Source organism: Fopius arisanus, unplaced genomic scaffold (genome assembly GCF_000806365.1).
Source record: "Fopius arisanus strain USDA-PBARC FA_bdor unplaced genomic scaffold, ASM80636v1 scaffold00117, whole genome shotgun sequence".
Taxonomy (NCBI): Eukaryota; Metazoa; Arthropoda; class Insecta; order Hymenoptera; family Braconidae; genus Fopius; species Fopius arisanus.
Genome location: NW_011887856.1, coordinates 223,869 through 236,748, shown reverse-complemented (window position 1 = coordinate 236,748; position 12,880 = coordinate 223,869). Strand labels below are relative to the sequence as shown.

Here is a 12,880-nt window from a genome sequence, read left to right as displayed (position 1 = left end):
ATGATTAAATCTGGAACAATATCATCGTTCTGAAACGATAAGATTTCAATTCCATTGAACTATGAATTATTTGATTGAATACAGACGCTCAAAGATGTCATTCGTTTCTATATTTCAATGGATGTTTCTGTCATTTCCTTTAAATCGAACCAAATGATTTGTTTGAATAATGCGGCCAGTCAGACCAATATTTCATTGCGTTGGTCAGTATGTCATTTAATTTGAATTCTGATGATTTACTCTTTATGGAAGCACATGTTCATTAGAATTCAATATTATCATGAACGTGTCATTTGATTCCATACGCGATCGAACCAATGAATTCTCATTTGAATGGGAAAACTTATTGTGTCGTGATTAGAATGAAATCATATTTCATTTAATTTTTATTATTCAACCTAGGAAAAAAAGTATACTTGAACCAAGTATTTTCATACTTGCTTCAAGATCAGTGTATACGTGATTTTTACCCGCACTGCCTCAACATGGGAGTCGGGAAACTTCGGGAGAAATCGGAAGTTCATTCTTTGGCGGTGAAAACATTCGTTGGCGCTCACAGCGATTTGAAATACTTTTTGACTTGGCTCAAAGCAATTTCATTTTCGATCGAATTTTTCAAAGAAATGAGTGATTCGGGAGAGGGGGGGGGGGGGGTCTTATTGGGCACAGTCACCGGTCACCGTGATTTTCGTCAGTTTTTTTGCGGTCTTGATAGGCGTAAGATCTGTCAACACGATCCCTGGTCGATTATAGTTTTTTTTTTTAATAATTTTTATTTGTTCAATTACAATTGTGCAGTGCTTTTAAGGATATAAATAGTGACTAAGGTAAGTCATTTTTTTTCTAAATACTAACGAAACAACGCCATGCGATAATAGCACAATACAATTTATTTTACAATTTTTTGCATATTTCCAGATTCATCAATTGCTGTATCTTCGACTCTGGAGAATTAGTCGCTCTCCGCTGGCTCAACGGAGGTGCCCCGAATAAAAAACAATTGGTGGCGATTTTCATTTTAATTCACGGAAAGTCCAGTGAGTGAGAAGAAGGATACAGTCGCGACGATACTCAGTAATCTCCTTAGTAAGTTGGAATACTTTTTTTCTTGAATGGAAACAATTTTTTTTTGCGACTGAATTCCTGGAAGTGCTGAAGGCGAAGCAGAGAGAGACAGACATAGACATACTCGTCCGTCTTTTGGTGGTTCTAAACAATCTGGGCAATCGATTTTTGCTTATTTAAATTTTTTTGTTTTTCGTTTGAATTGGCGAAGGCTCTGTGCACGAACGTGCGGGGGTAAGCGACGAGATGATGAGGGGGGGGGGGGGCTGGGGGACAATTATGCCATTATTTGGTAATCGTGTCGAGTCTCCTTCTTGATATTCCGTCCGGTTCTACAGAGGTCATAATATCAAAAAGATTCGATATAAAAACAAAAAAATTCTCTCGTAGCGATTTCCTAAAATCGAAAGACAGGATTTTTTTCTAGAATTGTTTTACGCCGCGGGGGGAGGGGGGGATTTACTTGGAAGAAATTTTGTTTTCTTCACAGTCTTGAGGGAGACGGTAGAGAAGACTCTCAGTCCACTTTTCGTCGTTGTCGCTGTTGATGTTTTGCCTTATTTTTCTCCTGTAACATCTTCCTATAAAACAGTGAGTTCTAGCATTCTTATGGCGACTGAAAACACGGGCAATTTTCTGAAGTCTTTTGACTCTGAGGACTGTATTGATTTTTTCGGATGTAAGTGATTTTTTTAAAATAAATTGCGTGAAGGTGGGGGGGGGGGGGGAAGTAATCCAATGTCTCATTTTTCACTTTAGGTTTCTTTTTCTACTTTTTGCAATTTTTCCATTTTTTTCAAGGTTTTTTGATGAAACATTGGGGCTGCTTGACTTTTAGATTGTTATTTGCGTTATAAATTTGAAAAATTCAACTTTTCCCTTTTTTCTTCAATTTTTCTTGCAAAAATGAGAAATTTCCTAGTCCACTTCCGCCCTCACAGTTTCAGTGACTTTAACTTATTATTAATTTTTTTTTCCAATCCGACATTTTCTCATTTTCCACTTGTTCCCTCCTGCCTGAACTTGCCGCAGAATTCTTTTGAAAAGGCAAAATTGTTGACTCTGTTTCTCCTTCTTTTAATTTTCTTCAATTTCACTAAATCTGAAGGACATAGCGTTTTTTTGTTGTAATATTGAGGTGACTGGTGGGACAATGCGGGGGAGGAGATTAAATTCCTAATTTTTTATTTTTCATATTTTTTTATTTTTTTGACATTTGAATTTTTTCTCCCCTTCTAAATTGGTTTTCAATTTTTCTAAAAAAATTTTTTTTTTCTTCGTCAGAAAAATAAAACGGAAAAAGAAGATAAGAGGAAAATTAAAAAATGTTTACTAGTAAAACGAAAAAAATTCAAAATTAAAAAACCCTTTCGCGCCAGTTCTTTAACAAAAAAAAACCCTATCGATCTCGGGTTGCAAGATATCGCTGAAAAAGAAAAAAAAAGGAAAAACCTCAAAAAAGTTTTACTTCTCCAGCAAAGTTTAAAAGAAAACAAAATAGAGGGTAAGATTAAAAAATGAAAATTTCAGATAGTAAAGGAAAAACTTGGAAGTATAAAATTAGAAATTCAATTATATCCCCCGCCACCCCCCTCCCCCCCCTCATCGCGAAATTAAACAACAAAAACACGATGAACAAACATTTTTTTCCTTTGTGTAAAAAGTTATTTCTCAAACGTTAAATACGTTTACATTGTTCGATGCGTTCGACTTGTAAAAAAAATTGATTATCAGTGCGCCATGTGTTATTGGATGGCTTAGAAATATTTATCGTTCATATGAAATAAAGAGTAGAGGTGATGAATTTTTTTGCAACTAACATTGGTGATTAAATTTCCTTCGGAGGGCCGAAGAAGCGGCACATTCGGATTGTCCGGATACTTGCCAGCGTGTCTTACTGCCTCATTTTTTTTTCTATCAATACCTTTCGAGGATATCCAAATATTGTTCATAGCTCTCTTTATTTATCGATTTGGTAAATTATGTCATTCTCAATACAGTTTGCGGAGAATTTTTCATATTCCATCATTGTTAATGTGTAATTGGTATGGCTTAATTATGAATATACAATATTAGTCAATTTTTTTTCCGCTCAATAAATCTAAGATCGGTTTACTGCTAATTAAAAAAAATCAGTATATTTCTCATCATTATCTTTCAGGTCAGGGAATTGATACCACAAAATTGATAGATTTGAAATTCCGAGAATTGAGTTACATTGACTCATATCAAATGGAAGGTACACAAGCACCGACATCAGCACCAGTAATGACTTTAGATATGATATCCCAGGAGATTGAAATTTGTCGGGTATGTCCTTACGGTCTTCCTACGAATGAACGAAAAAGTCAGATCCTTAGAAAGGCTGGATAAGTTTGTTCGTAGGGAATCTTAAGAAAAATATCCAATCGATTTTGAAGCTTCTTTGGTAATTGGAGGATAATTTTTGTCACACCAATCTCGGTTTACAGCCCTAATAGATCAAACCCAGAGCTGTCCCAGAGTTAACTGTGGGTTCACCGAAAAAATCCAGACAAAAGGGAGAGAAACTCTGAGTTTTTCCCATCAACACAGATTTAACTGTGGGACAACTCTGGGTTTGGTTCATCAGAGAGGGAGGCATCATTAAATAAGTTTTGATGAATCGTAAGATCTGTGGTTGCTCATAAAAAATTTCAAACAAATTATCGGTTGAATAGCTCAGAGATTGTTTCTCGCGACGTTGAATGGTCCGATTCTATTAGCTGAATTTCGGTGACAAAAGTTATCAATTTTATCAGAACTATTGAGAATTCAATCTATTCGTTCTCTGCAGACTGAAGGTGTCTCCCAGGCTCCCACTACAAATAAAGAGAATGTCTCAGTCCCAGTTCAGGTTCCAGTCACGAAGGAATGCCCCAGTCTCCCACTACAACGTATAGAACGACAGTCAGGATTTGTAGGGAAAGCTTTGCTTTTCCAATTTTTCTCGGTCAAACACGTACTCAAAAGTGATGTACATGGTGGAGAAATTCTCTCAAATTATAAAAAGAGTAACAAATTCACGCATCCTAAATGGGCTCGCAATAAAATTGCTGAGCTGGTTGTGAAGGCAGCAGTAAAACAGCTAAAGAGGTACTTTACAATTTCCTCCTTTTTAACTTATTCATTAGACATTTACAGATGATAAACATAATTTACCACTTAAAAATTAATTTCACCAGGTTGGACAAAGAGTGCTTCAAAATTTTAGCTACGAAAATTGTAGAGGAGTTCCCCACAGAAGATCTGAGAATTTACTACTTTCCCCCTATTACCGGAAACAAAAAATTGAAACAAAAAGCTGTTGGACCTAGAGGAAAAGCGCCCAACGTTTATCGCAATTTGATCGCTAAATTGTCACTTCTCAAAAAGGGTAGAGTGGCACCAGCTGTGGAAAAAGAGGCACCACCAGGTAATCGTAATTAAAAATTTCAGTTGATCTCATTCAATTTCATTTTGATCGTCAGTTTTTCCTCAATCCTTAAAATCCCTCGACCTGAATTTTAAAATTATTGAACTTCAAAAATATAAACGAATTTGGAGATGGAGCTATTTTGTATTTAATTTTAAAGTTAACTGCCCCGAGAAATTAGGAATGATAAGAATTTATCTTCATTTTAAGAATTTATCCTCATTTCTTCACTTGAAATTCATATTTTATTTTCCGAATCAATATTTCTTGGAAATTTTCATAATAACTTCACGTATAAAAATGTTCAGCAGAAAGCCAAGCGAATTCGCTAGAAAATTCTATAAGGTTTCTCTAGAATTCCTATTGCAATTCGACGAAAATTGTATTGGTGTTCTATTAGGATTGTATTGAAACATTCTATTTGTTTTTTGCACCATTTCTGTTAGAAATATTTAATAGAAATGATAATAGATTCTTTTTCTATCAAAATTCTTGCGCGTAAATTTTCTAAGTTTTTTTCACTGTATTTTCATTTCTTTCTCTTTATAATACCTGATGAGGAAAAAAAACTTATAAAATTGAAGGTCCATATTTTCCATAGAAAAAATATCTATTGCCTTTCCTATTGAATATTTCTAATAGAAATGGCGCAAAAAACAAATATAATTGTTCAATAGAATTCTTATAGAACTCCAATAGAAATTCAATAGAAACCAAATAGAATTCTAATAGAATTTTGTAGCGAATTCGCTAGGTTTTCTATTGAGTTTTCAACTGGCAAATAAAATGCACAACAGTTATTGGGTTCAAAAGTCTTTCAAGATGTCTAGCTCATTTACCACGCGATAACCGCTAACTCTTCGTCATTTCCGATTTTTCTGAAATATGTTGCGACGGATGGACAATCAGTCTTGCACGAATTTCAGCAATCTCTCCATTTTCCTCACTCATACTCATTTAATTTTCCTCATTTTCTCATTATGATGAAGAGATCGATAATTCAGTTGATTCATATGAATAATTTCCAATGTCATAATAGTGGTCAGCCTTCAAGGTGAAGAGCAACGAGAGTGGCTTAATGTTAATTCAGAACCATGGGATTTGGTCTGCACGAACTTCGCTGCTCTGAGAGATGTGCGTTTTGCAAAGGCTGCTGCCTCAAATGAGGATGTCACTAGAATAATCAATCAGTGGCCCATTTTCACGGCTGAAAAAGGTTATAAGTTGATTCTGGACGACTTTGCAGCACTTCCTGATGTTCCTGAAACCCAGTTGACACATGCAAAGTGGGATCAATTCGTGAATGAACTTAATTCCATTCGCCCAATCAAAAGTCGTGATCGAGTTAAGATGCATTGGATCGAGTTGATCGAGCATCAAGACACGAACGACGACAGCAAAGTCGCCCTTCAGATCCACCTTTTGGCCCATAATCTTCCTCCTCAAAAGAAGATATCTCGAAGATGGAAGCCATCTATTCCAGACTGTCAAGACAGTATGCTGATTCTGACTGAGGTGTGTATGATTGACACTTAACGTAAAGCAACTTTACACTAAAATATCAGCGTGTGATGTGGATTAAATATTATGTGAACATTAATTAGGCAGTATTTCCATAAATTCGTACTTGCACGGAAAAAAATGTTGAAAACCGTTCGGCTAGTAACAACATTTATCTTTGTTTGTCGAAATTTTTCTAAAAAAATATCACTTATTCGATAACTTTATAATCAATCCAATGGAATGTCTTTTTTCGATGAAAACAGTCAGAAATTATTCAGTTTAAAATCATAAACAAACAATGAATATTTCAATTTTTTCTCTATAGATCATTCTTATCTACCAATATTTGCCATAAATCTCAATGAAATGAAGTGATGGGAGGGAGATGGGGGGAGGGTTGGAAAGGATTAGTTTTATAATTTATTATGCGAAAAATTATTCTTCCGGCACTCCCATCATCCGGCTTTTGGGGAAATTCATCCTGAAATTTTTCTTTATTCCTTTGGTTTTGGATATCTTGTGACAGAGGTCCAGTTGGATACGTATTCTATTTCAAGGACTACACTTAGAAGACTTCGTCGAATTGACATTTACTTTGCAATTAACTTTTCTACTAACGATGATAGTAATAACAATCGATTTTCTCTAGTGTATAAATTTTCCCTCCGGTCAATAAATCCAAACTCATCAAAAAGCTATCAGCAAAAGTATGACAACTTTTACTGTTTGAATTGCCCCAAAATTCATTTTTTCGTTTTTCTAAAAAATTGAAAAAAAAAGTTATTGTAGAAGCGATTATAACAAATTATTTTGGTCAATGAGCTAAAAACTTATTGATTATTTCCATGAAATTATTGATCATATACAAAGAATGATTTATTTCGTTGCAGACTGAGGAAAGTATTGATCTCACTGATTGATCTCACTGAGAGAATGAAGGTGGCAAAAGGGCGCAAGCAATTCCTGAAACCTCTGATTGTTGTTGTTGGGAGCACGATAGCTGCGGTGACTAACGTATACGGCTGTGTAGGAGGAGTCAAATATAAAGTGTCTACATTCCTAGAGGCACTAGATCTAGTGTTCAAGGCCATCAGTGTCTTCAACATCAAATTCCCTGCCGAGAGTAATCATATTTGGGGTGTCATAAAGAACGTAGTGTATGGAATCCCAGTCAATGACGATGGAACAGTCGCCGAGGTATTGACTGACTTGGCCGAATCAAGAGCCACTGGAGAACTATCACGAGGAGTGATTGAGGGAGAAATTTGAGGAGCAAGTATTCAGGCAACAGTCTCCATGGAGACCTAGACGATGTAATGTGAGAATCATTCCTAATCTTCAAATTTTGTCCCCCAAATGTTTTTATTGGAGCCTATTTATCATTTTTTTTTTACTTTCAGTATTCAAATTTATTGATTTATTATTTAAAGTGAAGAAACATATCGTATTAGGAGATAAATTTCTATCTAGCTTTACGAATGATGGAATGCCAAATGATATTAAGTTGATTTAATATAATTTTTATATTTTGTAGTCAATTCAAAGACGTTATTCTCATTCAGAGTGTGATATGTAAGTCATTGAATGTGTTCGATCTCTGAAACGACTAGGTAATACGATGTTCTCCTGTCCGATTTGTGCCTACATCAATCTACTCACGGGAGATTTTATTGTCCCCACTCGAATTGTGGTGCCTCATTTAGCAGTATATATAGATATAAATCTCATTTGCTAAAAATTCACGTATCTGAAACTGGATCACTTTCATTTTATGATGAAATGCTTGCAAAGAAGAGAATTCGAATGCATGAAAGTGATCGATCTCAGTTTACTGAAGCCATCTTGGACCCACCGATCGTCATCGAGCCAGTTCAACCAAAGACCCAAGGATCTAGTTCTAGAGATGATGAGTCAAGTGACACAGTTATGCATCGAGTATCTTTGAGTTCATTTACAAATTATGAAACACACCCAGTTGCATCGTCTTCTGATTGTAGCTCGCTTAGCATTTTCTTGCATGATTTAGAAAAAAAACAAGCTAATGTAGTTGCCACTCTGGCATGTAAACTGTATGCTAATGATTCATTGAATCGGGCGACAACCCACGAAATTTTGAATATTGTTAATGAATATCAGGCGAGTACACTGCAAACCATTCGTGAAACTTATCAGCTCTCCAACTGTTCTGATTCGCTAAAGATGAACATGACCCTCGATGTCTTGTAAAATTCCTTATTTGATTTTAGTACAGAATATAAATCATTTGAATATTTCAAAAATTATGGATATTTCATCCAACCGGAATTGGTCGCAATAGAGTCATTATCTTCTCATAAAACCACCAAGAAATCACAATCACAGCCACCAAAAAAAACACCCACCATTACATGCGTTTCAATGAAATTAGTCCTGAAAAAGTTTTTAGAATTGCCTGGTGTCTATCCGTCCATCGTAAAATCGTTAGATCAAAATGAATTTTCTAGTGTTATTTCATCAATGGTACAGGGTAGCGTATGGCAATCAATCAGAATTCGATTCAAAGACAAAAGAGTTATTCCATTAAATTTAGTTTCTGACGCTTATGAAGCTAATAATCCATTGGGAAGCCATCGAGGGTTGAAAAAAATGAATGGTGTGTATTATTCAATCAGTTGTCTTCCGCCCGAGTTTGCCAATCGGTTAGAAAATTTTTTTTTAGCGCAGATACACCGAGAAAAGGATTACACTGAGTTTGGAAATAAAATCATTTTTTCTCGTCTCATAAAGGAGATGGTTGAATTGGCGAACGATGGAATTGTCATAGACATTGATGGTCGCGAGGAGACGGTATATTTTGCAGTGGCTCGAATTTTGGGAGATAATTTAGGGTTGAATGCTCTCCTAGGCTTTGAAAGAAGTTTTAATGCAACTTATTTCTGTAGGACCTGTGAAGCCACTAAAACAATGACTAAGACACAGGCAACTGAAAGGAAAGTTTTGCTACGAAATAAGAATAAATATCAAAAAGATGTTTCAAATTGTACTCGCGGTATTAAAGAAGAATGCGTTTTTAACCCCGTGATAGACCATATTTGTGAACTCCCTACAGTAGATCCGACCCATGACATCAACGAAGGAATTGCTCGATATGGAATAAGAGAAATTTTATATAATTTAATTCTGGTAGAGAAATTTTTTACAGTTAAACAGGTAAATGAGCGATTATTGAGTGTAAACAAACAGCTTGCAGCTGGAACGAACGTTCCCCCTCCCTTTTCTCGTCAACAAGTGAAAAAAAAAATGATCAAAGTTTCAGCATCTGAGATGACTTTTCTTATCTTACATTTGGGTGTGCTTGTAGGAAAGTATGTTCCTGCAGATCACAAAATGTGGCAACTGTACAAAATGTTGAGAAAAATATACTGTTTAGTAATGGCTCCTAGCTTCACTCAAAAAACTCCTAACTCTTTGAAAAGTCTGATAACAAGACACCACAAATTGTACTTGGAATTGATTGGAAAATTGAAGCCCAAACATCATTTTTTACTCCATTATAGTCTAGCAATGAAAAAATTGGGCCTATTGCGTTACGTTGCTACCATTCGGTACGCAGCTAAGCACAAAGAGTTCAAGCACACCGCAAATATGGTAACTACTCGGATTAATCTCGGTTACACTCTTGCTCAAAAGCATCAGCTTCAGTTAGCATATCGTTTTTACCTTAATAAGCCGCTGGAAAATTCGATAACATTCGGTAAACAACACATTCACCGTCTCACATTGCTCGATAATGTAGAATCTTTTAAGGACGCTCTTCCAGAAGGAATAAATGATCAAATTCGTTACTTATCTTGGATTAAATTTGATGGGACAATTTATAAAGTGGGCATGGCAGTATGCATTCAGCCCCATAATTCCCTTCCATCATTCGGGGAGATAAAACATATTTTCGAAAGTGATGATAAGATTTATTTTGTAATTCGTAAATTGGAAACGGTTAAAAAGATCGAACACCTTCAATCGTACCACGTGAGACCAACCGAAAATTGGCAAGTCATGACAAAAGATTTCCCAAGTCATATCACTCACGACATTTTCGTCTTACCTTGTGAATTATACCATGTGTTATTTCGTGCCTTTAAATGTTAAATATTTTTGGTATCAATCATTATAATTTTGATTATTAATCAGAGTTTTTGAAGTAACTAGATAAAAAAGAGAGAGATGGTTAATGAGTAGTTCGTCGTGAATAATTTCATAATTTTTTTTTGCCCAAAAAGGATTGTTTTGTTTTTTTTTGTCAGAAAGATATTTTTTTGGTTTCAGAAAAGTTGAACCTATCTTTATTCTAATTGATCGACATAAGGTTAATGAATGAAATTAAGGAGAAGAAAATGGGAGAAAATTCAAAGTCTTCATTGAAAATTAGTTGTTTGCCTTTTGTTACCAAAACGCCTGTGTGTGCTAATATTCAATTATAAGTTACCAATGAGTTCGGATCCGTAAGAATTGATGTTGTCATGAAAAATAGAGATGTTTTTCTTACGAATAAAGTTTATGATAAAACCATTTGATTGTATTCTCTACATATTTACTATAGAATCGATATAAGACAAATTGAATGATCATCGTGTTGCCTTCTACACATGAAATCAACTGAAATAATTGGATATTTTTTTATGTCAAATCGAAAAATCGTTGGAGCCATTGCACGAGGTATTGATACCTATGAGAAGGTTTTTCGACTGAGAACTGCAGTACTGGTGTCGTAAAACAGAAAAAAATGGAAGTCACAGAAAAATATATTGAACCATTAAATTTTTTGTTGGTGAGAATGCCAAAATGATTCTATTGAAAAGATTAAAATTTTCATCCAGTCGTATTGAGTTAAAAACCTAATTGTAATATAGTCTGATGAACGTATTAAGGATTAGAATTCTAACAAATTGCTTTTTGTTCAAATGCGATTTGTATAAATTGCAAGTGCATGAGACATAACAGAGATAACATTTGAACTGGCATCCAACGAATATCTGATTGCTTCCGGTGAGCTAGCGTTCGACTGGATGGGAATGTGATAAAGTTAAATATATATTGAATGGGATTTGACGAAGGTAGTTTGAACTTCATTACTCATAATGTTATTCCACAAATTTGAAAAATTTGTCTCAATCATTTATGATTTCGAACGAATTGGAGAATATTTCTTCTTTATCCAATGAGTATTTAAACTCAACTCGTTTCCTAAACGCCGTGAAAGCCCTTGGGATTAGAGTGCTGATAGTTTCTTCTTCGTTTAAATGTTTTTTGTATAAATTTGAAGCACGTAAGCCTTAAAAGAGACCAATTATGAATTGACATCTGGCGAATATCGGATTGCGTCCAGTGTGCTAGCACTCTGAAATATGAATTCGATTGAGTCAAATCTGGATTGGATGTGATTGAACCAAGGTAGATTGACCTTCATTATTAGATAGTTCGATCGATAAATTTGGAAAAGTCGGCTCAATCATTCATGTTTTTGGATAAATTGGGTAATATTTCTTTAGTATCCAGTGAGTGCTTAAATTCAACTCGCTTTCTGTAAGCCACGAAAAATCTCAATGATAGATTTTAAACAGAAATTCAACCATTCAAAAAAATTCATAATTGTATTACAATTATCTTTCTTTACTCAAGAGAAGCAATTAATTGCCTCAAGGAAAAATGTAATCGATTTGAAAATTCATTCGTTCTGATGATGAGGATTTTCGACTTGCAAGTATAGAAAAATAGATAGTGCTAAGAGAAAATATTTTTCTGTCAATTCAACTTATTTTGGATTGAAAACATCAAAATTAACTCAATATCTCGGTGGTGCAATAATTTTTTTTTTGCGACTATTCAAGTCGATGAACCATTTCGATCAATGAGATCATTTCTGTTTCTCAGAAATTTTTTTTCTCCGTGTACGCATAACTGGTGCATTGTCAGCTGAGACATGAGTATTTATATTTTCTATTGACCGGGGAATATAGACAATTTGGGGAGAATCCGTAGGGAAAATGTTTGCACGGAAACGAAAGTTGTCCGGAGTAGATTGTTTCAAATCTAACAACAAATAACCATGAGGTTTAGATGTAGCATCAAAATATGCTTCCCGTAAAAAATTGGAATTTTCTGGGTATACTTGGCGAGCCAAATGACTAATCTGAGCGCGATCCTGAGGATTTTTAAACAATAAAATATAATTACTATTGAGAGAAATATCGCTTCGCCCTCTACCCTGATGAAATAAGTTTTGAAATATAAAAATAACACTCAAATTTTTATGATGGCTTCATTTTGTGAAAAAATCCACAACAGTGCCCCGCTATGTGAAGATTCGCGCATAAGGTCGTCAAGAATAACGAGTTTTGCATCATTATCATCGGCAAAATCCGCTGAAGCTGGTAGTCCTTCACGAAATTCTACAAAATTTCGTCCGTAATCATTAAAACTGGGCTGCCATTCTGTACAATAAACTCTCATTTTTGAAAATTGTGCATCACACATTTGATCAATTTCACGTAGGAAACGCTTGACAAATAGTGTCTTCCCACAACACGTGGGACCGCACACAATAGCTGTAAATGGATGTTTTCAACGAGGATCCATGATTCCAACTGAGGGATAATGAACAGGGATGTGTAAATAAATACTTTCACATCTGTTATGTAGAAACATTTTTATAAAAATTTTTCAACCGCTATTTACAAATTTGATTTACAAAGATTGTCCATATATACATAATTTCAATGACTAAACCATAGTTTTTTAATAAATAATATCACAATAAATAATTTTTCAATAAATAATATCACAATAACTAATTTTTCAATGAATAATTTTCCAATAAATAATTTTACTAAAACTAATTCA

At 34.7% G+C, this 12,880-nt stretch overlaps 1 protein-coding gene across 1 annotated transcript; it reads left to right on the top strand.

The window, feature by feature from the left end:
* Positions 1-3,297: 3,297 nt before the first annotated feature.
* Positions 3,298-10,507, top strand: LOC105271660 (uncharacterized). Its single transcript, XM_011313352.1, has 6 exons — positions 3,298-3,375; positions 3,881-4,179; positions 4,269-4,498; positions 5,538-6,013; positions 6,892-7,319; positions 10,307-10,507. The coding sequence occupies exons 1-5, from the start codon at positions 3,298-3,300 to the stop codon at positions 6,919-6,921; spliced, it is 1,113 nt and encodes a 370-aa protein (XP_011311654.1). The 3' UTR covers positions 6,922-7,319; positions 10,307-10,507.
* Positions 10,508-12,880: the final 2,373 nt, after the last annotated feature.

Excerpts from the sequence above, each read along its gene's own strand:
- LOC105271660 (XM_011313352.1), top strand. The coding sequence starts at position 3,298 with ATGGAAGGTACACAAGCACCGACATCAGCACCAGTAATGACTTTAGAT. Across the intron at positions 4,180-4,268 it reads GCAGTAAAACAGCTAAAGAG|GTTGGACAAAGAGTGCTTCA; the intron begins GTACTTTACAAT and ends TAATTTCACCAG. Across the intron at positions 6,014-6,891 it reads GTATGCTGATTCTGACTGAG|ACTGAGGAAAGTATTGATCT; the intron begins GTGTGTATGATT and ends ATTTCGTTGCAG.